Below are 23,782 nucleotides of genomic sequence, written 5' to 3'. Positions count from 1 at the left end.
AGCACAATTTTATTTCACAAAGGACAGAGGTTTTTTAACTGTGGAAACTGCTTGCTGCAGATAATAGCACAATTTGGATTGAATAAAAACTTACTTTTGCAAAGAAATGTAGTAATTACTATTCCAGGGAACAATTTGTTATGGCTATTAATCAGGTAAATAAATGAGTGGGAACAGCTTATTTGTCTGAGAATCTAGCCTATAACTCTGAAAGCCTTACTTCAGCAGATAGCCAGAATATATAAAAGGTTTTGATTTAACAAAAGAGACTTTATAGAAAGACACTGCCAATATGTGCAGCAGACTGAGAAATGAAAATTTTACAATGTTAGAAGGCAAGATTTATAGAGAATAGCCTATTACTGTCAATGGATTACTAAACAGCACAAATCAAATAAAAGGACAAATAGTGTATGACTAAATAAGGCCGCCTTTGCCTACTGACAAGTGCCTCTTTCATAAGGTGGAACTGTGTTTCTGATGGTTTAATTCATTATTACATTTGCAGTGGCTTGACGCAAGGGGCATTGGTACAGAAGTTACTTGGCTCTCCTGGCTTCCTGAGCAAAGGAGCACAAAAGAGGAGGACAAGGAAAACTGTTTCCAAGCACACACAGGTCCCTCTGTAGAGGGACCTTATGGGAAGCACCACCCCTCTGAAAAGAGTGAGGGACATCATCTGAAAGTTGTTAGCAGGGATGTGAAAGAGAAGTCTCCACATGTGCTTCCCTCCATGCCAGCCAGAGAGAGAGAGAGGTTATCTTCTCCCACAGCACAGCAGTAGGTGTAGCGTACCCAGGAGCCCTCAACACGGGTTGTAGCTGAGAATGCAGCACTTTAAATTTGCTGCTGCTCCCCTCTACCCAGCCCTTGGCAGAACACACCATTGCACTGTGCTCTACACACATTCCCACTCTTCTGGGTTACCACTGCAGAGGAGTAAATGCTACAGGTCTCGCAACCAGGCCAGGCTTGCGTTGGGCTTTTCAAGTTCAGATTCTTGGCTGAACTGTCTAAACTTCCTAAGCCAGAAAAATCTGGGATGGGGTCCCTCAGAGAATGGCTTGCCTAACAGTAACAACAAAATAATTTTAAACAGAAACGTCTCTTAGCCACAGATATGAGTATGAACTTTCCTAGGTTCAGGGACAACTTTGTCTTGTTCTTTGAGAGAAACTTCATACTTCAAATTTTTTGTTTTCATTTAATATATTCCCTCTCTTTCTGCTACTGGTCTCAGTACCCTTATTTTTAGGGTCTGTGTTATCTTTCTTTTGTTATTCCATTTGGTTTCCTGGTCTCCAGCTGAGATTAGATCACATTCTTTGGTCTAATTCGTTTGTTTCCTAGGTACAAAAATTCACCCACAAATTCACCTTTATTGTTGTCTTTTTTTTTTTCTCCCACCCTCCTGAAGAGTTTTCCTTCACTTAGCTCCTCTTGTTTTTTCACCAAATACCAGGCTTTTTGCCTCATGATTTTCCTACTTTTTTACTCAATAACTGGAGGAGTGGTAGGGAAAACGCTGTTGGTGAGTCTGTAAACAATCTCTGTTTCTGACCAGGCGGAGCAGAAAAAGGTTTGCTATTTACTTGGCTTCAGTGAAATGTATCGGTTGGCTCGAAGCACTGGGAGGGAAAAAGTGGGAGGAATAAATGGGAAAACACACAGTAGGTTTTGCCCAGGTCATTGAAGGTACTGACATAACATTTTCATATCCACCAATGATACTCATGTCACAACACATTGCCCCGTGCACCTTATCTACACAGCTTAGAAAGACATGAACTAGTGTCATAACAAGGCACTGTAGTCATTTCTGCAGACATATCAGAGGTAACTTGGCTACTGCATCAAACTACCACCATAAATACAACAGCTCCTCAGTTTGAATTTTTGATCTGGGGAAAATACGCCACTGTGTTTTATTTCCTCTAGTTCCAAATGATGAGAGATCATCACAATCTTAGCCCTGTAGGGATGAGTAAGTTTTGATTTCAAGATGCTACTTTGCATGCACCAAAAGGGACATACCTATTTGAGACTGAGCAACCATAGTAGACTTGCGATCACACAGTGGAGAGAAAGGAAGCCCTAGTTCTGCTTCTTTGTCACCCTGGAGAAAAAAAATTGAGAAGACATTAGAAAAAGACAAGATACATTACACTTTGTTGAGTTAGGTCATGACTGTAAAGGCCTCTTATTTTACTTTGTTTAATTAAGCTTTGATTTTGGTTTGGATTTTTTTTTTTTTTTAAACACAAATTGTGGAGAATTTGAGTCTAGCTGTACAAGTTGTAGTCCAAGGAGAAGTTGGTGAACAAAGCATCTTGATTTCAATGAATTTTTCCTCAGAGCTTTCTCTGCGTCCTTGGTATTTCTATGCACTAACTAAAAACCCACTTGAGCACAAGAATGCTTCTTACTGCAGTTCTCCAGAGAACCCAGCAGAACTGAGTTCTCAGAGGAAACCTTTAAAGAGAAAACATCAGTGTTAGAACTCGTTCAGAGCTTGCACTTCTTTGCATGTCTTTTTTAGTCTTTCATATAAGGAATTCACAGATCATGGCTGGCCAGATGCAGATTACCTTTTTCTTCTGAAGGAAAAAATGACATTTCTCTATGACAAAGTAACCTGCTCAGTTGATTTGAGGTGAGCAATGGACACTGTCTACTTGGATTTCTCCAAGGCTTTCAACTCAGTTTCCCACAGCGTCCTCCTAGAGAAATTCATGTGCTATGTTCTAGATAAGAGGTCTCTGCAGTGGGTGGGGAACCAGCTCACAAGGTCGCACCCAGAGGGTGGTGGTAAATAGCTCCTTTTCAAACTGGAAACCAGTCACGTGCAGGGTCCCTCAGGATCGATATTGGGCCAAACACAGTTTAACGTCTTCAAAAGTGATCTGGATGATGGGATCAAGCATACCCTGATGGGGTTTGTTGGTGACACCAAACTGAGTGGGGAAATGAATGTATCAGAAGAGCCACCCTGTTGGGTGACCTGGATAGTCTGGAAGAGTGGGCCAAGAAGAACCTTATGAAGCTCAACAAGTGTAAGGTCTTGTACCTGGGAAAACAGTGCAGCACAGGTTGCGATCTACCCAGCTGAGGAACAGCTCTCTGGAAAGGGACCTAAGGGTCCTATTAGACAAGAAGTGACCAGCGTGCTGCTGCTGCGGCAAGGAAAGTCAACACGATGCTGGGCTGCACTAGCAGCGCATCACCAGCAGAGACAAAGAAGTCATTATTCCGCTCTACTCCATGCTTTCCAGGGCACACCTGGAATACTGTGTTCAGTTTTGGTCCCTGCTATACTAAAAAAATGTGGACAGGTTGCAGAGGGTCTAGAGAAGCGACACAATGATGATGAAGGAACTGGGAAGATGCCATGTGAGGAAAGGCTGAGAGAATTGGGTTTCTTCAGCCTTGAGAAAAGAAGGCTTAGGGGAGACTTTATCACCATGTTATAATATTTAAAGGGTGGCTTCTTTTTACAAGGAATCACATGGAAAAGATGAGGTGTAATGGGTACAAGTTACTCTTGGGGGACACTCCAGTTGGACACAAGAAGAAAATTTTTCATGCTGAGAACAATCATCCATTGAAATAATCTCCCCAGGGAACCAGTGGACTCCCCAACATTGGACAATTTTAAGATTCAGCTGGACAAGGTCTGGGCCATCTTGTCTAGACGGTGCTTTTGGCAAGAAAGGTTGGATCAGATGATCCTTGTGGTCCATTTCAGCCTGGTATTCTATGATTCTGACATTGTCAACATTTCACATCAGTGTTTAAGTACAAAAGTCCAAACATGCTTTCTAGCCCTCAGAACTGAAATTTATTTTCTAACATCACAAGATGGTGCAGAAGATCAAGTGTTATAACCCCATTTTTTTCAAGCTGTGTATTCTCAAAAAGCTCTTTAACTTGGTTCAGTCACTCTAAAACATATTGCTTTATGTTGAGAAGATAGATAGGATGACATAGTTGCAATACTCCCCACTGAGCATTCAAATTTATATCACCTGTTAAATATACTATAGAATCAATTCCTTAAATAAGCAGCTCACTTCAACTGTGCTGAACTTTTTGCCAGTGTACTGACTAATGCCAAATGGAAGTTAAAATAGCCAGCAAACTTACCAGAAAAAAAACTTCTGTAGGCATAAGAGATTAATTCTTCTTTTTGCTAATACAACATACATGAAATGGTGGCACAAGTTCTGTTAGAGTTTTGGGTGGAACAAGCAGCAATAGTATTCTTCTACTGTAGAAAAATTCAGCTCTATGCTATGAGTCTGCTATTCCCTGATACAAATATCATGGCAAAACATAAACGAAACACAGAAATATCTCCAAGTAACAACCGTTTACTGTCTGCTGCATCTCAGGAACACCATCTCTCAATGCCAGTTCTTACCTAACCGTCATTCTTCTTTTCCTCCTTATGCCTCCTAAAAATCCCAGTGCCGAATTCTCTTTAGGAAGGAACCCCTAACTATCTTTCTGACTGCTCAGAGAGATACTTGATGACTTCTAAGTTGTTTGGGCAGCTCCCTCATAACTAGCCACAGTGCATCAGTAAAACAAATTAATCCATGCAAGATGTTTGCTTTAAGAGTTGCTCATCTTAACTGCTGAACGTAAAAGAACAGTATTGTACTCAGAAGCATAATTCACACCTACAGCATGGTTACTTGTTGTAGAAAGATCTGTGCCACATCACAAAATACTTTGAAACCAACATGGCTGAGGACCTGCACTGATACAGGTTACGTCAGGCTTTATATCTCTGCAGAGCACGTAACAGGAAAATACAGGGGAGGGTCTGGAGGTGAAGAGCATAAGGAAATAAATAACTAATCTGAGGCCAGGAATTTTCTTAGCACCATGGTCCCCTCTGGCTAGTGGAACTTCCCAGCTTGTGAGAAGAGTGTGGGTTGTTCTTCTGCTGTTTGGTAGGGATGTCTTTATTGATTAGTACTAAATAACTTCAATGAACACAAGTCTATGCTTCGTAGTAAGCTTAAGGGTTGGCCTGAAGAGGGAATTAATACTTCATCTGAATTTGGAACTGGAATACAAGTTTTATATAAAGCTTTAGATAAAAGTTGATGCATTTGTCATTCAGAACTAAAGCTGGATTTGTTGGCTGAAATAAAACTATTCTTATGAAAAAACACAATAATAATGTTGTCTTTATTACATGTGTAAAATAGATCAAAACTTGGGTTTGTTGTGGTCTCATATCTAGCTAATCTTAATTCCCTCACCAGTCTTTAGGGGACTCAGCAGTGGTGAATTTTAACACATCTAGTATAATTTTGAGCTAGAAAAGCATAAATATGCACAGAACTTTGCCTAAAGTGTATGTGAAAATCATCCTACTTGCATGAGCCTCCTGTGTGGCAACAGAGACAGCTGCAGGTATGATCTACCTGTCCTGGGGAGCCCTGTACCCCTGAGACCCCGGATGAAGCCAGGTCAATGGAGGAGTTTGCTTTAGTTGATGAGGACTGGGTTAAGGAGCAATTAAATAGACTGGACATCCATAAATCCATGGGTCCAGATGGGATGCATCCGCGAGTGCTGAGGGAGCTGGCTGAGGTCATTGCTGGACCGCTCTCCATCATCTTTGCCAAGTCTTGGGAAACGGGAGAGGTGCCTGAGGATTGGAGGAAAGCAAATGTCACTCCAATCTTCAAAAAGGGCAAGAAGGAGGACCCGGGTAACTATAGACCGGTCAGCCTCACCTCTGTCCCTGGGAAAGTAATGGAACAACTTATCCTTGGTGCTATCTCAAGGCATATCAAGGATAAGAAGGTTATTAGGGGCAGTCAGCATGGCTTTACCAAGGGTAAGTCATGCTTGACCAACCTCATAGCCTTTTATGAGAATGTTACAAGGTGGATGGATGATGGCAGAGCCGTGGATGTGGTCTACCTTGACTTCAGTAAAGCCTTTGACACAGTCTCCCACAGCATCCTAGTTGCTAAGTTGCAGAGGTGTGGTCTAGACAATAGAGTAGTGAGGTGGGTTACAAACTGGCTTAAGGAGAGAAGCCAGAGAGTGGTAGTCAATGGTGCGGAGTCTAGTTGGAGACCAGTATCTAGTGGAGTGCCTCAGGGGTCAGTACTGGGGCCAGTATTATTCAATATATTCATTAACGACTTAGACGAGGGAATAGAGTGTACTATCAGCAAGTTTGCTGATGACACTAAGCTGGGAGGAGTGGCTGACACGCCAGAAGGCTGTGCTGCCATCCAGCGAGACCTAGACAGGCTGGAGAGTTGGGCGGGGAATAACCTAATGAAATTTAACAAGGAAAAGTGTAGAGTCCTGCATCTGGGCAGGAACAACCCCAGGTTCCAGTATCGGTTGGGAAATTACATATTAGAGAGCAGTGTAGGGGAAAGGGACCTGGGGATCCTGGTGGACAACAGGATGACCATGAGCCAGCACTGTGCCCTTGTGGCCAGGAAGGCCAATGGCATCCTGGGATGTATTACAAGGGGGGTGGTTAGTAGATCAAGAGAGGTCCTCCTTCCCCTCTACTCTGCCCTGGTGAGACCACATCTGGAATATTGTGTCCAGTTCTGGGCCCCTCAGTTCAAGAAGGACAAGGAACTGCTGGAGAGGGTCCAGCGTAGGGCAACCAAGATGATTAAGGGAGTGGAGCACCTCCCTTATGAGGAAAGGCTGAGGGAGCTGGGTCTCTTTAGTTTGGAGAAGAGGAGACTGAGGGGTGACCTTATTAATGTTTATAAATATATAAAGGGTGAGTGCCTCGAGGATGGAGCCAGGCTCTTCTCGTTGGCAAACAATGATAGGACAAGGGGCAATGGGATCAAGCTGGAACACAAGAGGTTCCACTTAAATTTGAGAAAAAACTTCTTCTCAGTAAGGGTGACAGAGCACTGGAACAGGCTGCCCAGGGGGGTTGTGGAGTCTCCTTCTCTGGAGACATTCAAGACCCACCTGGACATGTTCCTGTGCAACCTCACTTAGGCGTTCCTGCTCCAGCAGGGGGATTGGACTAGATGATCTTTTGAGGTCCCTTCCAATCCAGAACATACTGTGATACTGTGATACCTGCTTCTACCTAGTAAACACATTCTGGGTTTGAAAAACAAATTAAAAGATTCATTTCAAAGCAAATTCTTGCAATGTCCTTATTAAAAAGGGATTCTCACAATGCCTTTAAAAACAGATGCAATTTAAAAAAATACCAGAACTTTAAAAAATTGTTGTATATTTTTGCATTTTCTTTTTTGCGTTTAGATTTACTACAAAGCACAAAATCATTGAACTCTGGAGGGAAACTAAGACCTCAGTTTTCTGCTTAGTTTAGTAATTCATACGGGTGAAAAGTATTCTAAACATTCCTAAGTGTGCTTTTTTTTGCCTTTTTTTTTTTTTTTTTTTTTAAGACAGCCCTTTAAATGCTTTTAATTAGTCACTTGGGGAGCTTACAGCTATCTTACAGAGCTTAATGATTTGTCTAGATTTGTGGATCTGTCAACAGGTGGCCCACTGTGAGCTGTCAACTAGATCAGTTCTCTTCATCTGAAGTAAGGGTAACGTATTTTTCACATCTACCTCAACAATATAAGCACAGTTTTAGAAAGTACAGCTACTCAAACCTGGTTTCTATGGTTCTACAGCTAAACAGAACATCACATATTCTATATTTGCTAATTTGAAACACATATTAGTTTCCCAAATAATGATTTCTCCTACGTAGATAACATGGTGTATCAGACACCAATTTCCCAAGAGGCGTAACAGCCAGTGGTACTGGTGCCAGACAAGAAAGCTTTGTGTCATTTAAGAGGTTATTGTATAAATCAGAGAAAAAGGAGAACATCTGTATTCATATTTTCCTGCTTCCTTCCCAACTGCACACACTCCCTCTGTGCTGCAGAAATACAGAGGAATTTCCTGAGCTTTACCTGTCTGAAGAACTCCTCTAGCAGAGACATGGTCCAGCGATGGTGGAGATCCCAGGCCTTGGCTGGATGACTGATATCTGCTGTATGTAACAACAGTGATAAGGCTTTCGGCTTGTCGATTCTGAAAACCCAAAGAATCAAACAAATGAATTGTCTGCTCTTGCAACGGAGAATGACAAAAATCGCACCTAAGCAGGAAAATGAGGTCATTAGAATCTTTGGCAAGGATATTAATTGAGTGATTTCTGTGTTCATAAAAACAGACAACTATGAAAGATTGTCTACTTTCTCCAACATACACCATTCCTATTGTAAAAGAGACATTAAGATGTGCAAAAAGAAACTTTGCTGAACCTTCCTGAGCTCCTTTCCAGGCTTGCTTGTGCACAGAGGCAGGCTTGGAGAGCTGCTGTGCTTCCCATTTCAGCTGGGCTGCGTTTTATGCAGCTCAGAAGAGCAGTTAGTCCCTATCATTTTACTGTAGTAAATAGTTACAACGTGATCTCAGGGACACTGATGAATTTACACAGTAACTGATAAAGGTTTCACTGCTAGAAAACTAGTGTGAGGTCAGCAGGGGATCCTTGCCTCTGGTTCCACAGAAAAAAAATAGGCTGGCAATTTCTTAAAACCATAACCTGAGAGGCTAGCCCAAGAACCCAGTAAAAAATGCTTTATTGAGATGAGTAGCCTCATTTTTTAATTTCCGCTTTTGACTGTCTGAAATGGACATGTCTAGAGACATGCAAGACCTGCCTGGACACATTCCTGTGCAATCTACTCTAGGTGAACCTGCTTTAGCAGGTGGGTTGGACTAGATGATCTCCAGAGATCCCTTCCAGTCCTAACCATTCTGTAATTCTGTGATAACTGATAACTGTAGCTTCTGAGAGGACCAAGTGGCTAGCCACACTCTGGTGTGATACAATTCTGGGAGGGTCTGGACAGACCTGTGTCCAAGGTGAAATAATGGCCATCACTCAAAGCTTTCTGCAGTATAAAAGGAATATTATGGGGAAGAGCTGTGGACAAAAATAATACAGCTCCCAGTGACATACTGGGAAGAAGAAATGGCCTTCCTCATACTGCTCCATCTGTTATTTTGCAGTCCTTGCCTCAAGTTGTTTTCATCTGTCCCCTGGTTGTGCAGCAGGCCTCTTGCAGAGATGGCAGCTGACACCATGTGCAGAAGGGTAATGCATAAGTTGTGTTCTGCAGATCTTATAACCTTGAGTCACACTAAAGCTGTAGAAGTCACTCAGCTGGATCATGTCCTTGATGTTACCCTGATATGCAAAGGGAAATGCACAGGGAGGCTTTTCCCAACATGGTGACCTTTGCAAGCTTTGGTTCACCAGCATGGAATAGAGATTTGTGTATAGGGGGTGTCAGTCCACTCCTAAGTGAATTCGTTTAAAATTCAACAGCAAAAAGAGAATTGATGTGGACATCAAAGAGAGCGAGGGCCTCTGGAGAGGTGCTTTTGAAGTCAAACACAACGGCAAAGCACCTGCTGAAATGCAGCTCTTCACTGCACAGTGTTGTGGAGTGACTCACCCTTCTGGCTGCTGCAAAGCATTCTTCATGGCTTTGATTTGCTGGAAGTGACAGGACATATCAGTGGCCAACACCATCTCAATCACTAGAGCTCTGAATTCCCTTTTGGATGGCGTCACGATGAAAGGAGCAAGGAAAGAAAAAGAAAAAACAGTGTCAGACACATACCAGTTTATTTTGCTGTCTATCTGCAAATTATTGACAGTACTTCTGCCTTTGTATGTCACTCTTTCCATCATCCCTCTTTCAGGGATGGGAAAGAGGGTGAATGATTTTCTACACAAACACAGGAGTGGGTGGGCTGCAAACTAAGCCAGGTGGCTAATCCTTGCTAAGAGAAATCCCTGATGTTTTTTGAAGAGCACGTTAGTATTAGTACTCCTTTTTCAATTAAGCACTAACCTCTTAAATTGATTTCTTTTATAGGGCATTCTTAGAAGGAAGTAAAAAGACTGTTTAAAGCCTCAACATGAATCAGGTAAAATTTTGAACCTGAATCTGTATCCAACTGTTTAAAACTGGTCGATATCTGTGTTGAAAGTTTAAGTCATATGATTAAAGGTAAAACAGCATGATAAAAATATCTCCAACTAGATATGATACCTATATGCAGTTAAGAACTATGAGAATGTGCATTACTTCCCTGATATTATTCATTCAAACTCTTTCTGCATGATTTTTTGTTAAACAAACTTGTTTAGAATCCAGTTGAAATTCATTTGAAGACAATATGGATGTCCTAGAGATATTAAAATATCAGAACATTCTGATCTAGCACACAATATAAATTTATTTTCTTATTCTCTCAGTTCAGCTACCCACAGGTTAACAGAGGAAGAAAAGCCCAAGGTTAGTACACCATCCCAGGATTTCGGAGATTCAGAAATGCGTCAGCTTCCATTTAAAAATAAAAGTTACCATTCTTCCTTTCATGAATGTTTCATGAAGGACACAGTCTATTTTGAGCATGTCTCTCTTGCCTCTGGTGACTGCGCTTGAGTTCCAGCTCCAAGCTACCACTGTGTAGAAACCCAAGACTGCTGTGCTTATCCTGTCCCATGGGTGGCATGTAATATGTCCCCCAGCCAGGAGTTCTACACACACGTTAAAATGGCATCAGCTGGCCTCACACTTCTCCCAGTACACCCACCTCGTCCTCACCGCCCTTATGTACAATTGGTTGCATAGCCAAAACTATTCCAGATAATCATATGGTGGCTGAAAACAATCATATTTTAAATTATTTTGAATCTTGTGTTTTTCACCAGTCCTGGTCAGTTCCCTGTTCTGGTTCATTCCCAGAAGAACAAACCTCTCTCAATACGAGCAAGAGAGGCAGGGCAGGAGAACTTGCAAAAGCAAAGGGCTCTACTCAGGCAAATCAGGCACTGACTTCAGTGCCAGCATGTACATATCCTCACAAGCACACACACTCTAGTTTCCCTTTTGTAGATGTAAATCTGGCATATGCACATTCTCTGACATCTGCACATATTTCAGAATATCATTTCCTCTGAAATGGAGAGGAAAAATAATTCAGAAACATTAGTAAAGTATTTTAATACTAAGGACTTCTTAATTCTCACTCCAAACATCAGGCATCACAACGGCAGGTGACTTGGAAAGACATGTGGATGTACATCATTTACTGGACATCAGTAATGCATGAGAGAAACACCTCAGAAGTCAAACGCAAGAGGATGATGGATTTGTGCATTTGTTGCCAGATTGAGAAAAGGCTGAAACACATCACAGAGAGAACCAAAGATAGACATTTTTCCATTTCTGGGTTTTGCTTCTCAGACAGATTGGAGCTGGGGATACACATAGCTGTTACCTTTTGCTCCGACCAGCTACAGCACCTTGTTTCTGCAACTGTCTTCAAAGTCTACACAACATGTTACAGTGCTGCACTCTGCATCGCAGCCCTGGCCAAACAGTCCCCAGAAACTGTTTGCAAGAGCTATTTCCACCAAGGTATCACCAGACTGTAGTTAATGATGCAACTAACACATGCAAGCCTGACAACATTTTACATGAAATACCTTCAAAGTGATCTGACTTTCATCTGGGCTAACCACTCACCCTTGTAGCAGAGAAGCAGGTATATAAAGGCAGAGGAAAAGCAAGACAACTGAGACAGTTGCACCTTCTTTACCTTTCAGAAAATGTATTTTACAACCTCAAAGAAGAAATGACATAAGAGAAGAGGCTGCACTACTTTCAAATGTCTACATGTTGCTGTGACTCTCTAGAAATACAGCAATGAATACACAGGCTTCAAAAATGTTACTATTTTTGACATATGGTGAAGAGGCAGGGAAATTCAGCTCTCACTTCCAGTGTTACCAGTGGGATTAGAACGTCAGAGAACTCCCTGCTATTTCTGCAATAACTTCTTCTCCTTTATTCCCGAGGAATCAAACCCAGTTCTTTATTCAGGAAGAAGTCCATGAAGAACCAAAGTTAGTTCACTCAAATAGAAACTGATCTGAGTGATTTCCTGAATACTTTGACTCAAGACAAATTATGTAAGTCTTAAAAAAACATGTAACCTAAAATTGTACCCGAGAAGAAATAATGAAAACTGATGAAAAAGAAAGGAAGATTATAATTCTATCATCTATCACCAGTGTTAAGCTGATGTAGGCAGACACGCCCTTGAGTGAATCTCCTCCAGGGAGCCACAGCTGCACCGGGCAAAGTATTCACAAGCATGGTCAGAGCAGAACATTCTCCAATACTGATAACTTGCCTGTCAACTCAGGCCAAGGAAACGTCCTGGAGATCATCTGTCCTCTGACCATGACAAGCGAACCCTGTCTCCTGTATTGTTTCTGGTCATGAGGCATCATGGCAACAAGAATGGTAGGAATACAGAAAAGGTGTCCTGAGACCTCCATCATCCACAACAGTTTGCACTACGTGACAATGACAGCGCTCCTCAGCACCTCCTTCGCCCCCGCACCATCTCCCTGTCACCTATAAGCTAGTAAAAATCTAACCCAAAGAAGAGACAAACAATCCTCTCAGGATGTGGTCTGCACAGTGGCCTTGACAAAAAAGCTTGAGCCAAAGGGACACAGGAAACTACAAAACACCTGAGAGATTACATGTTCCCCCATGACAACAGTTGATAATTTAAAAGTCAGTATAGCCTTCTCTGTCTCTACAAGCCAGGAAAGCAGATGACTGGAACATCACATGAAAAGGTAGCATGTTGATGTCTGCTGTCACCAGGGCAGCACAGGCACAGCAAGCCTTCACCAGAAACAGCTTCACCACCAGCCTAGTTTTCTTTCTTTCAAGAACAGCCAGTTTTTTCTTTCTCTTTGCAGACTGTTTATCGTGTAGTCATTGTGGAGGAACTCCTTCACTCATGTTGTGCTCTCAACAGCTTTTACGCTGTTTTAAGTCCATGGGAATCAACTGACAGAGGAGAAGTATCTACATGCCCTTTGCATTAGAGCACTCCCCGGAACAGTCCATAACCAAGATCAAATCCTTTCTGCATACTTGTCTAAAGTCATGACTGACTTCTGCAATGACAGGGCAGGTCTGGTTTCATCTTACAACACCCATTCAGTAGCTGAGGTAAGAACTAACCAGAGACACCACAATCCCCCATGCGCCTTCCCCTCCTCAGACTGCAAACCCCACCTCCTGGCCCCAAGGACCTGGGTGGTCCTCAATGGGCTCCTCCCTCTGTCCCTGCACAGCAGCCCGAGGACACCAGGCCCTCTCCTTCCCCCTGCCCCTCTGGGCTCCTGCCGGCTGCGGGGACAACACCACTGTCAGGGAGCCGAGCGGCTGGAGGGTCACAGAGACCCCTCCAACCCTCCTGGGACACCGTGGCCGCTGTCCTGTGAGGGGACCCCAGGCCTGGCACCAGGAGGGGCTGGAGCCCTGGGCACACAGGGGCAGCTGCAGGGCAGGCCCGGTGCCTGAGGGGCGGCCTTTCTGTCTGCAGAGCAAAATGGCCCCGCAATGGGGCCTTCATGGCCTTGTGGGCCTCCATGCCGGCCACTGCAGCGTCCATTGGGGACATTACCAGCCTCCGTTATGGCAGTTGGGGCACAGCTCTACTAGCTGAGCCACCGTCAGATCGCACTCAGAGAGAAGAGTTCAGCAAAGACAGTGCCACATCGAGTTGGAGAAGCAAGAAGAAGTTCAGGGAACCTCTGAAGATGGCTCTGCTGCCCAGAAAACAGCAGCTGCCTGTCGGGAGCAGGAGCAGCTCCCACAGGCAAGAAGAGTCCATGGAGGCTGACCCTCCCCAGCAAGAAGAGAAGCCCATGGAGGTAGATCCACCTCAGACAGGGCTGCTGGGTCTCCAGAGCACCATGGCTGGGCTGCCTCCAGCACCGTGGTGCCCGAAGCGCTGCAGGACAGCCGGTGGCTCTCAGGGATGGGCACAGGGCACACAAGGGCAGGCGGAGGGAACTGCTGCTGCACAGCTGGGAGGAGAGAAGGCTCAGGGCTGGGTCTGGCTGGTCATCTTCCAGAATAGGGATATGGCTTTCCTGACCCAGTAATACCTAGAAAATCATCCTGTTGCTCTCCCACACTCACTTCACTGTTGCCAGTTCAGGTATCCAGAACAGCAAAGACCTTCTAAAAAAAACTACAGAGCTTGATTTCCCCAACTTGCACCCCTGCTCTCTCTGGGAAGACACCAGCTATGGGCCCATTTCTCCTCCCTGCTCCCTGAGCCTAAGTGATCAAAGCAGCAGGACAGGAGCATTCACAGGGGACTGTTCTTTGCCAGTGTGCACAGAAAAAGCATCACATCTCTAGTTCATGTGATGTGTGAGAAAAAAGCTTCATCTTAAGGGTAGGAATAAAACAGGGAAGTGGAGCTTTGCTATGAAAACTGGCTCTACAGAAAAAAATATCTCTGTGAGCTCCTCTGTCAAAAGTTCTCCTCTTTAAGGCCTTTAACCCCACAGCCAGTAGGGAGCAGGCCCTGGTGTGAATTATTTTGTTACACCCCTGTTATAGGAATCCAGGGAACATGCTGAACTGAGAGTCTAGCTGCACCTCAAGGACTTCATTATCAGGTTTTCTCTGTGCTTAAGTAAAAACATTGAAGCTTTTGGGTTTGGTTTTTGTGTTGTTTTGGTTTTTGTGTTTTTGTGGTGTTTTTTTTTGCTTTTTATCTGCAACATCATTTCTCTCCCTCTTCAAGAAAAATCTTTTGGAGGTACTGCCCTGCTCCCTTAAGTCAGAAAAAAGCTTAGGCACTTGCTTCTTTACATTAGGTTAAATGAATTCCAACAAAAGCGATCTGGCAAAATCACCCAGGAGATCTGCAGCAGAGTGTAAAACAGTTCCTAGGCTTCTCAGTCATCCTCTTTTAGATCACTGTTTGTGCAACAAAAATACAGTCATATCAAAGTGGTTACTACTGAGAATATTATGGCTCTGTCAGGGCCCTGGAATGGGTTTTCTTGCAGGTCTCCTCAACTGAAGATCTCTTGTGAATTCATAATCTTTTTAATAGACCTGGCTGTACCACTTGGCTGAATAATTAGGGATTTCAATATTTCTCATTACACTTCCAGATGTTTTCTCTCACGGTAGAATATACACTTCCCCAAGGCCAGAGGCCAGGAGCCAAGGAGACATCACATTCTCACATCTATAACCTACCACTGAGAAAAAGTTAAAAGGTATGAAATTAGAAAATAAATTCTAAGATAACCTATCCATGGCTTTCAATAACCCCTACAGAATTATGGAAAGGAACAGTTCAGTGGAGAGAGCAAGTTTTCAGGTAACTGGGTCAAGAAAACTAACTGAGGAAGAAGAAAACCTGAAGTGAATTTCCTTGTTTATGACTGCCATATGCTGAACAATGGAATCACTCGTCCTGTGGCCAGTGTCAAAGTTTTGATTTTTTGTTGTGTAACTGATGTCCTGCAGATGATTCACATGTAAACATGGAATCTGGCACAGTCGCATGAGCAAGCACAGTCTTATGGTGTCTTTACCACTGATTGCTATAAGACACTGACTCTATGTCTAAATACTTGCCTTGCATTGATCTGTCTAGCAAATATCTTAATTTCCTCTTTAGGATAAGTACTTCATGGTTTACCTTTCTTCCCTCCAAGAACATTACACCATTTTGTTGGATATTTTGTTGGATGCGTCTTTGCTCCATCAGTGTCCATCTTAGAGCTGTATCCCAGTAAAGGACTCAAATCCCCTTGCACTCATGGGAAAGGGACAGGAAAAAGGCCATTTTAGATCACTAAATTCCTATGCTAAGAACCAACAGTATAATCTCCTGGAGCGAGATATTTTGCTCATTTTGTCTAGTTGAAGTCTCAGCCCTTTATTCTTATGGAAATGAATAGGAAAAACACTACATTCAAGGAAATATTTTCAATGGCTGATTCTCACTAAAGGTGTAACACTTAGAATATGCATGTGCCTGCCCTGAATGCATAGAAACAAACTTTTACAAGAAGAGGGTGTGATTAAGCAACCATGCACACGCTATTAAGTACAAAAGAAGGCTCTGACCAAAGTTGACTTCAGTCAAAAATTTCAAGGTTTCTCACTGCAATCTCAAAAGGAATAACACTGACTGACAAGGAGGGCTCAGAATTGTTTGAGGAATAATACCCCAAGCAGTTTTACTGACGAAGTCAGTATTGCATTAAAGGTTACTTCCCAAAGTTGTACTCTAATATAGAGTTAAGGAGCTAAACATTTTCCAGATGCCTTTTTAATCCTGCACGTGACAGCAAAGGGCTTGTACTAAACATACTCTGTTTCAATACACTGCATGGAAATTATTAACAATGAAATACAGTGCCATAAAAGACATCTATAACAGTATCTTGGAAAGCATCTGTTCATTTTGCAGTTCATTTTCTTAATTGACTATTACCTGGTTATAGTTTCTTCATTTGTTTGTTGATGACTTGCACAAATGGGATTCACAAAATGAAGCAACTCAACTGATTTTCAAATATTTAACAGTATAAAAATAAAAAACAGACTTTTTTTTAATGGAGAATAGTCTAACTACTATTAGGCATTCAACTCTTTCCTCCTTGACTGCAGGCCAGAAGGTCTCTTTCAGCCTCATCTGCTTTCCTTGCAAAACCTGTGTGCATTTATTTTCCAACAGTAAAATGTAGCTCTAATTTTCTACATTTCTTTCCTGAAAACACATTCCCTAACTAGATCACTGAATAGCACAAAAGTGTATAAATCCACATAGACATCTGGGACTGGATTGCAGCGTCCACTTACCACCGGATTTTCTTTTACTAGTAATATGAAAAAAGGAGTGACAGCTCAGCTCAAAAAGCCACTTAAGAATTGGCCTTCCAAAAGCCATCACTTGGGCTTTTTGCTGAGAGAGACTTATCAGGTACGTCTACAAAAATAAACTTGGACATGCTTTAATAGTTTCCTAAAGCATCCTTCAGTACTGAGGCTCTTATTTTTGAGTGCAAGTCTGGGAAACTCTGGTCTGATTGGGTTTTTTTTCTCAACACCTCAGGTCCTGTTGAAGTCGGCTGATGTTTCCAGTGCTTCCCAAATGTTTGCCTATGGGATTTCCAACTAGCAGTCAAAAGCAAAAGCACATAAAAATCACAATGTTTTGGAATTAGAACACATCCAGATAATGGCCTTTCTTCTGCAGCTGCTGTTTGATTGGCAGCTACAAAATAATAAAGCCCTACTTGAGAGAGAACAAAACCAATCCAAACCACTCAGGATATTTGCTCAAGTAGTTACAGTATTTCTTAAAGAGATGCATTAATCTTTGAAACTTTGGGTCAAAGCATATTGCCTCAACAAAACACACATGTTGAAACTACAGAACCGATGAGAAATAGCTGCAGCTAGCTTTGATCCAAGCAAAACCAGTTAGAGCTCCAAAGCAGATCATTTTCTATGCAGTGCAGGACACCCAACGAGCTGCTCCACTGTTCCTTGCAGACAGTGGCTCTGAGGTTGCTCTTTCTAGTCAGTTCATGTTTCCCCTGCCAACATAAAAGGAAGCAGTAATTTGCTGCCAATATTTGGCAAGGCATTACCAGCTGTAGCTAAAAAAAAATAGAATAGATTTTTAACACCTTAATACAGATTATTTTTTTTTTTTAAAGTTCCTGCTTGCTGCCCACCATGAGACTATTTTCTATACTGGGGGATAGAATTTCTCAGGCCACTCCTCCACAGCACTCATACTGACTGAAATCAAACACGTAAGTTCTTGAGTTTTATTTCTGGTATTCAGCTATAGGATCGCATCACTGTCCACAAGTTGAAATAAATAGGAAATTCAAACTAAACAGATTACCAAGAAGAGCCTTCACTAATCAGCTTGCTAGAAGTCAGTCCCCAGAGAAGGGCTCATTTCCCCATGTTTATGTTAAAATAAGATGAACTGACTGCTCAGCCCTGTACCGCATTTAAGTGCATGCAGGAAGCACGATGCGCCATGTGACATCCCACAAGTTGCTTCCCCTCCTGTGAGAAAGACCATTCTTCCTGTCTAGCACACCAGCCGATTTTTGAAGTACCACCTCCTGGCATCCAGAAAACCCCATAAAAACAGAAAGCTCTCATCAGTTTGAACTGTCTGCTATTAGAAAACAAATCATGGGCTGAATTTGGCAAATAAATCATATGTTGCATGAGGCTTACTTTAAATTACAGCTTCTTACATCACCTTGGCATATATAGTACACTGATTTATGTTCCTTGGGCTGGATTATTTTTTGCATTAAGTCCCATTTATAATTTCTGGGCAAGGAGTGTCAAAATAGTCACAAAGTCTAGTCTCACTACCAGAGGTGAGAACCCAAAGCAGAAATAAGCAAGACAAACACCTTTTCATGCTTTTTTTCTTGTAGCAATAGAAATACTAACATGCAATATACAATATTTCCTAGTCAGCCACCACATTAATTTTTACCTCCAGTCATCCTTTGAGAGATTAGATAAAATATTCATCTCTTCATCATCTTGCAAAAGACGATATGCCGCACTAACGTGGTGATTTTCAAGCACGGACCGGTCATTATATAGAATGGCTGAGTCTGACCTAGCATTTAAAAGAACACATAGGAACGGTTACATTTCTTCCTTCTCTAAAGAGTCTCACATTCAGAAGTATTCTTTTGATTATCTACAGAGATTAGTTTTATAGCACAGATGTGAGCATTTTAAGAGCACTTGTCATACTTTGTTCACTGCTGTTATTCAGTAAAAGCAAACTAAAGATCAAAATTCACTGCAAAATCTGTTTAATCAGCTGAGATTCACCTAGTCTCTTTGTTATATACTTAAAACAATAAACGCTGAGAGCTGTGAGAGATGCGTAAATTTAGAGTTCAACCACAAGGCTCTTTTCCAGCTCCGTGTATGTTGCCCCCATATTAAAGCCTGACTGTCCCCAAGTAAGCAATGGCAAGATGTGTCCTAGTATTGTTTCCAGAATAGCAAACTGGCTGTAAGCAAGTTATAACTGAACCACTTTCTGTCATCTGTACGCCAGACTGTGTTGTCCAAAAGGGTGATTGCCAGTGGACAGCTAAGACCAAAGGTAATTCATGCTGCATTTTAGGCTCCAGGGCATAGATTTGAGAGTGATGAATGGCTAAACTGACCTACTTGCTGGAAGTGGATGGCAACAGAGGGTGAGTGTGATTTGTTACATTCCCCACTCCGTTCTGCTTCCCTGAGAGCAGCATATATTTTCCTCCCCTCACACTACAATCCCCCATGTTCAGTGTTACCAAAATTAAATTACAACTGTCCTTCCTTGAATTCTTCTTTAAGTATTTGGGAAGTACAGCAGATCCCTAATTCTTGCATGAATGAAACTTTAAGAAGTGGCGTGTGGCTTGGCCCAGAACAGAGACAGAAATTTCTTTCAATATTCCCAGGCTTTCCTGAGCATATGTGTGATTTATCCTGGCAACCTTTATATATCTGTGATACAGCATGATTCAGCTAACATACTCCAGACATCTAAGCTAGGGTGAGATGCAATGCATCTTAGAAATGCTCAAGTGTGCTGTGCCAGTTGAAGACATCTGGACATTTTGTCATTGCTACTAGTACACTCCCATCGTCACAGTAACACACAGACCTCCGATACCCACTTATCACTGCAACTATCTTTGCACACTTCTGAATTTTGCTGCAATCTCCATCTTCTCCTCCTAAAGCCTTATAGGAGTTTCTGAGCTAAGAAAATACGCCAGTCCAGTGATCAGCTACTTACTGTCTAGCAATTTACAAAGCTTTAAAAAATTACGTCCCTGAACAGGTAATGGAAAACATATCCCCTTGCTGCAAGTGTGGTTTTCCACTAAAGTAAAAATAAGATGTGCAGTGTCGGTGTTCACTGATGAATACAGATATTGTTGAATTCTTGATTTATGTGGTTAATGTTTGATTCTCCAAATTCAACAAGGAGAAAAAAAATGGCTAAGTTGTAGTATCTCCTCCGAAACTATACCTTCATCAAAAGACATCACTCTGTACAGCAATTTGTCTTTGGTAACTTTACAAATAAATAATTTGTGACCTTCCTTTTTCCTGATTATTCATACGAAACAATGCTCAGGAAGCTAGAATACATGCATTCCATTGTAAACGGTTGAGCAAGAAAAAATTAAAGGCAACCCAAGGAAGTGAACTTTCGTCCTGTAACAGTTGAAAGCAAAAGCTCTTGCACTTTTCTAGGTGGCTGTGCTGTTATTCTCCAAAGGTTTCCCCTCCACTTCCCCACCCATCATCATGATTTACAGTGGCCTCACCGTGTCTGGATGTGAAAGTTGTTGGTGGTTCCAGTGTGTTCATAGTCATGGATGGCAGCTGCGAAGATCATAGCGAAGATCTCCAGCTCTGTCAGCCAGTGCTGAAAAGAGATGACAGAGCAATCAGATAAGCTGTCATTTTCTCAGGCAATAAGGCTTTTGTCTTTTAAGGCAAGTTATCCCCTGCTGACAGTCAAAGCTACACATCATCGCCTTTTCCCTGCAGCCTGCCAGCTCTTTCAAAGAAAACTTCCCTGCTTGATATACAAAAGCCAAAGCAGTGTTTTTCCTCAAGCTTCATCTAAATAAAATGAACTTGAGCAAAATTATTTCAGGAGCTAATAAGGCTGAATGCAGAGCAAGGGGAAACATGTGCCCTTCTTAAAGAGTAATGTGTGAGGAAGACAGAGAGGGAAACCTCCAGGAATCTAAGGTTCTTCAAGTGGAATTTGATGATACATGTGCAGGTATGCACATCCCACCAGGGTATTTTCAGCTAAGTTGACCTGGGTAGCAGAGCCTTAAATACAGAAGATCATCACTAATTTCCAGTAACTAAAAGTCTTCGTCAGTCACTGAATCATGAGGAGAATAGGGAACACAACCTTACAAGATGTACGGTTTGTTATTTATTTATCATTTACAGAAACATTTGAGAAAGCCCTGAGGTGGTTTTTTTTTCCCTAATTGCCTAGTCAAAGCCCTATTTTTCAATGCTTAAGTGACTTTTGACTTTGATTTCTAAATGAGTCAGATGCTTTTAATAATTTTCCTCAGAGTCAGTCAATCATTTTATGTCTGATTTTACACCAGCAGAACACAAGGAGTGCTGTTAACATCAAGCACATCAGAAACTAAAGCTCTAGATACTATAATGCTGTAAACGTTTACCACTGTGGTTGCCAAATATTTTTGTAACTGCTCACTGTCAACCTGCAAACATTTTGACAGATGTTCAGTATGAACTACCTTTTAATTCAAGCCCAGTAAAGGCAGTATGGTTTCATAAATTTATTCTGGATATCTGCTAGAGCTCAGAGGCCACCACTGGTCTGTTACCCATGTACAGAGGAAGCACAGAGAACTGTGGAGCTCTGCACACAGTGACCCACCCAACTCTTCTCCTGCCTTTCACAGCCATCTCTGCATAACCAATGAATAATGAAACAAGTCTCAGTGTTAAAGATCTCCTTACATTAAAGATGCAGTTTGAAAATATTGGCCAGAGATACTTTGCATAATGCCACTGACCATAATCAAGGTAGCTCTTGATTTTTTTTTTTTTGAGGGAGGCTGAGACAAGGATGAAGAGATCAAGAAATAAGCAGACATAGAAACAAAACTATTTTCTCATTTTTACACAATTGGTCCAAGACAGGAACAGACAGCAGTGGTAGTGGAGACTTCTGTGATGTTTGTTTCCAGGTGTGACCTGTGAATAAGGAATGCTTTACAGCCAATGAAGAACACAATTTCAGCTTTCACACAACAACTTCTGGCTATTGCAATGGGAAGAAAGAAGGAACTAGGGTTTCCAGGCTGCACATCTTGACCTGAACTTCAACTTCTCAAACTCATTCTGCAGTTTCCCAAAAGGAGAGAGTGTAAACGATAGACAAAACTCAGGCACAAGCACTCAGGGACAAGCAGAGCAAACTCGCATTATGCATGCAGAAATACTAAGGATATACCCAGCCAGTCTAATGCATCCACTGCAGAATTGTGAGCATCATCTCACAAGTTCCACTCAAGAGGATTTTATGACCTCAAGTCTCAAAGCATGACTAAGGCAATGAGCTCTGTGCTTGAGGTGTCCCACCTCATCTCTTAAGGCACATATAGGAAAAGTACTAACTTGCATGACCTGTCAAAGTATCACTTGTTGAACAGGTTTGAGTGATGTAGGTTTTCACATAGGGTGTGATACATCTGAAGAGCAGTATTAAATATCGTAACAGCATTAGAGGAAGACCACTCAGACAACAGACTAGGATTACACTTGTGAACTGTGGGTAATCAATAAATCAGTATAAGTAGCACAAAATCAAAACAGGCTTGTGAGTAATAAGAGGGAAATTGCAGGTAAGTAATTGGAACCTTTCAGTCCCTTTTTTCTGCTACAGCCTTGCAAGGAAAAGCAAACAAGATGGCAAAGAGCCTGCAGAGAATGGATGCAATCTCCATCAAAGCAGTGATACTACCTTTCACTCCTCTGTGATGGACTTCATCTTGGGAACAGAGAGCTAGTTTTAAAGAACAAAGCTATCAAGAACTATTGAGAAAACAGCAGGATACTGTCTAGGTTAAAAGAGTGAGGAAATGTGAATGTTTTAAATTTCTAAAGACCTTGAAACTTTCTATGATGTTAGGGGATGGGGGATGGTGGAGGAAGAAGGCATGAAATAACAAGGATAGACTTACAGAGTGGAAACAAAAAAGGGTAATGAGGGATGATTTGTCTTTCACAAACATACAATAAATATGAAGAATTAGCTACTAAGGCAAGTCATTGGCATGTAAACAAAAGGCTTGATGCATACAGAAAGAAAAAAGGAGAGGAAAGAGTTTCCAAATCTAGCAAAACAAATGAATGCGCTTCCAATAAAATGTTACAAAGCATAGGCAGCAATAATTAGCTTCTTTCCTTCCCCAGAGTTTATGGTCTTTTATTCCAAAGTGGTCATAATTTTCAGAGCTCATGATGATCTGCTTATTAATCACAACAGTCTAGAGGAGAAAACAATCTTGCTTCCCTTTGGTACAAACATGTGAAAGAAGTCCTGCACTTCTGCAGTTTGACAAGTCTGCTGCAGGAAATATTCTCCTCTACTTCTTGACAGTATCAGAGAAAGAACTCTTAAGCTTTATCATTTGCACTTCATTGTCTGGATTCACAAAGAAATCATATGGTAATTCCTACTAATAAGAAAGATTAATCAGAAAATAAAACAAAGAAAGTAGTAAATGCAGTTGAACAAAAGAATTAAATAAAGAATGAAATGAGCAAAAGTGTGTCTGCTTTTGAAAGTTGTTCCTACACATCATGCTTGTATACCAATCCTCTAAAATATAAACAGAGTAATTCCAAATTCTCTTTCAATGTTAAGTCTAGGAGAGAGACCAAAATATTGTAGTTCATACAGTAAAGGATAATGAATTCATCCCAAGCCATCTTCCTGAGATTTCAGGCACTGAATGTGATTAAAGAATATTTTTTAATTGAAAAGGAAATAGAAGAAAAAGGAAGCCTGGAAGAAAACTGTTGAGAGAGCTTGTAAATAACAGGGAGCAGACAAAGGCAAATGAAACATAACGATAAACCTGGTAAATGTTTCTTCCTTTTGAGATGAACAAATTACCACTACACAAACTACCTGAATTTGAAACAAAGTAATTTTATGCATTACAGATAACTAGTTAACAAGGTGAGGGGTTTTTTTTCTGTTTTATTGCACAATTTTTTTGGTAAGTCTTTGT

The 23,782-nt window shown here is 41.7% G+C and overlaps 1 protein-coding gene across 2 annotated transcripts in view; it reads right to left on the bottom strand.

Moving 5' to 3' along the window:
- Positions 1–23,782, bottom strand: part of PDE1C (phosphodiesterase 1C) — a gene marked incomplete at both ends in the record, with an annotated part of 333,766 nt that overhangs the window by 53,498 nt on the left and 256,486 nt on the right. For both annotated transcript variants that reach the window (XM_080338651.1, XM_080338652.1), the window contains 5 exons: positions 2,035–2,116; positions 7,953–8,073; positions 9,510–9,611; positions 18,454–18,582; positions 20,306–20,406. In XM_080338651.1, coding sequence (XP_080194777.1) covers positions 2,035–2,116; positions 7,953–8,073; positions 9,510–9,611; positions 18,454–18,582; positions 20,306–20,406 — 535 coding nt within the window. The remainder of the gene's footprint in view (positions 1–2,034; positions 2,117–7,952; positions 8,074–9,509; positions 9,612–18,453; positions 18,583–20,305; positions 20,407–23,782) is intronic.

The sequence above is a fragment of the Nesoenas mayeri genome (genome assembly GCF_963082525.1).
Source record: "Nesoenas mayeri genome assembly, chromosome: 2".
NCBI classification, from domain to species: Eukaryota; Metazoa; Chordata; class Aves; order Columbiformes; family Columbidae; genus Nesoenas; species Nesoenas mayeri.
This window is presented reverse-complemented; position numbering and strand designations above follow the sequence as displayed.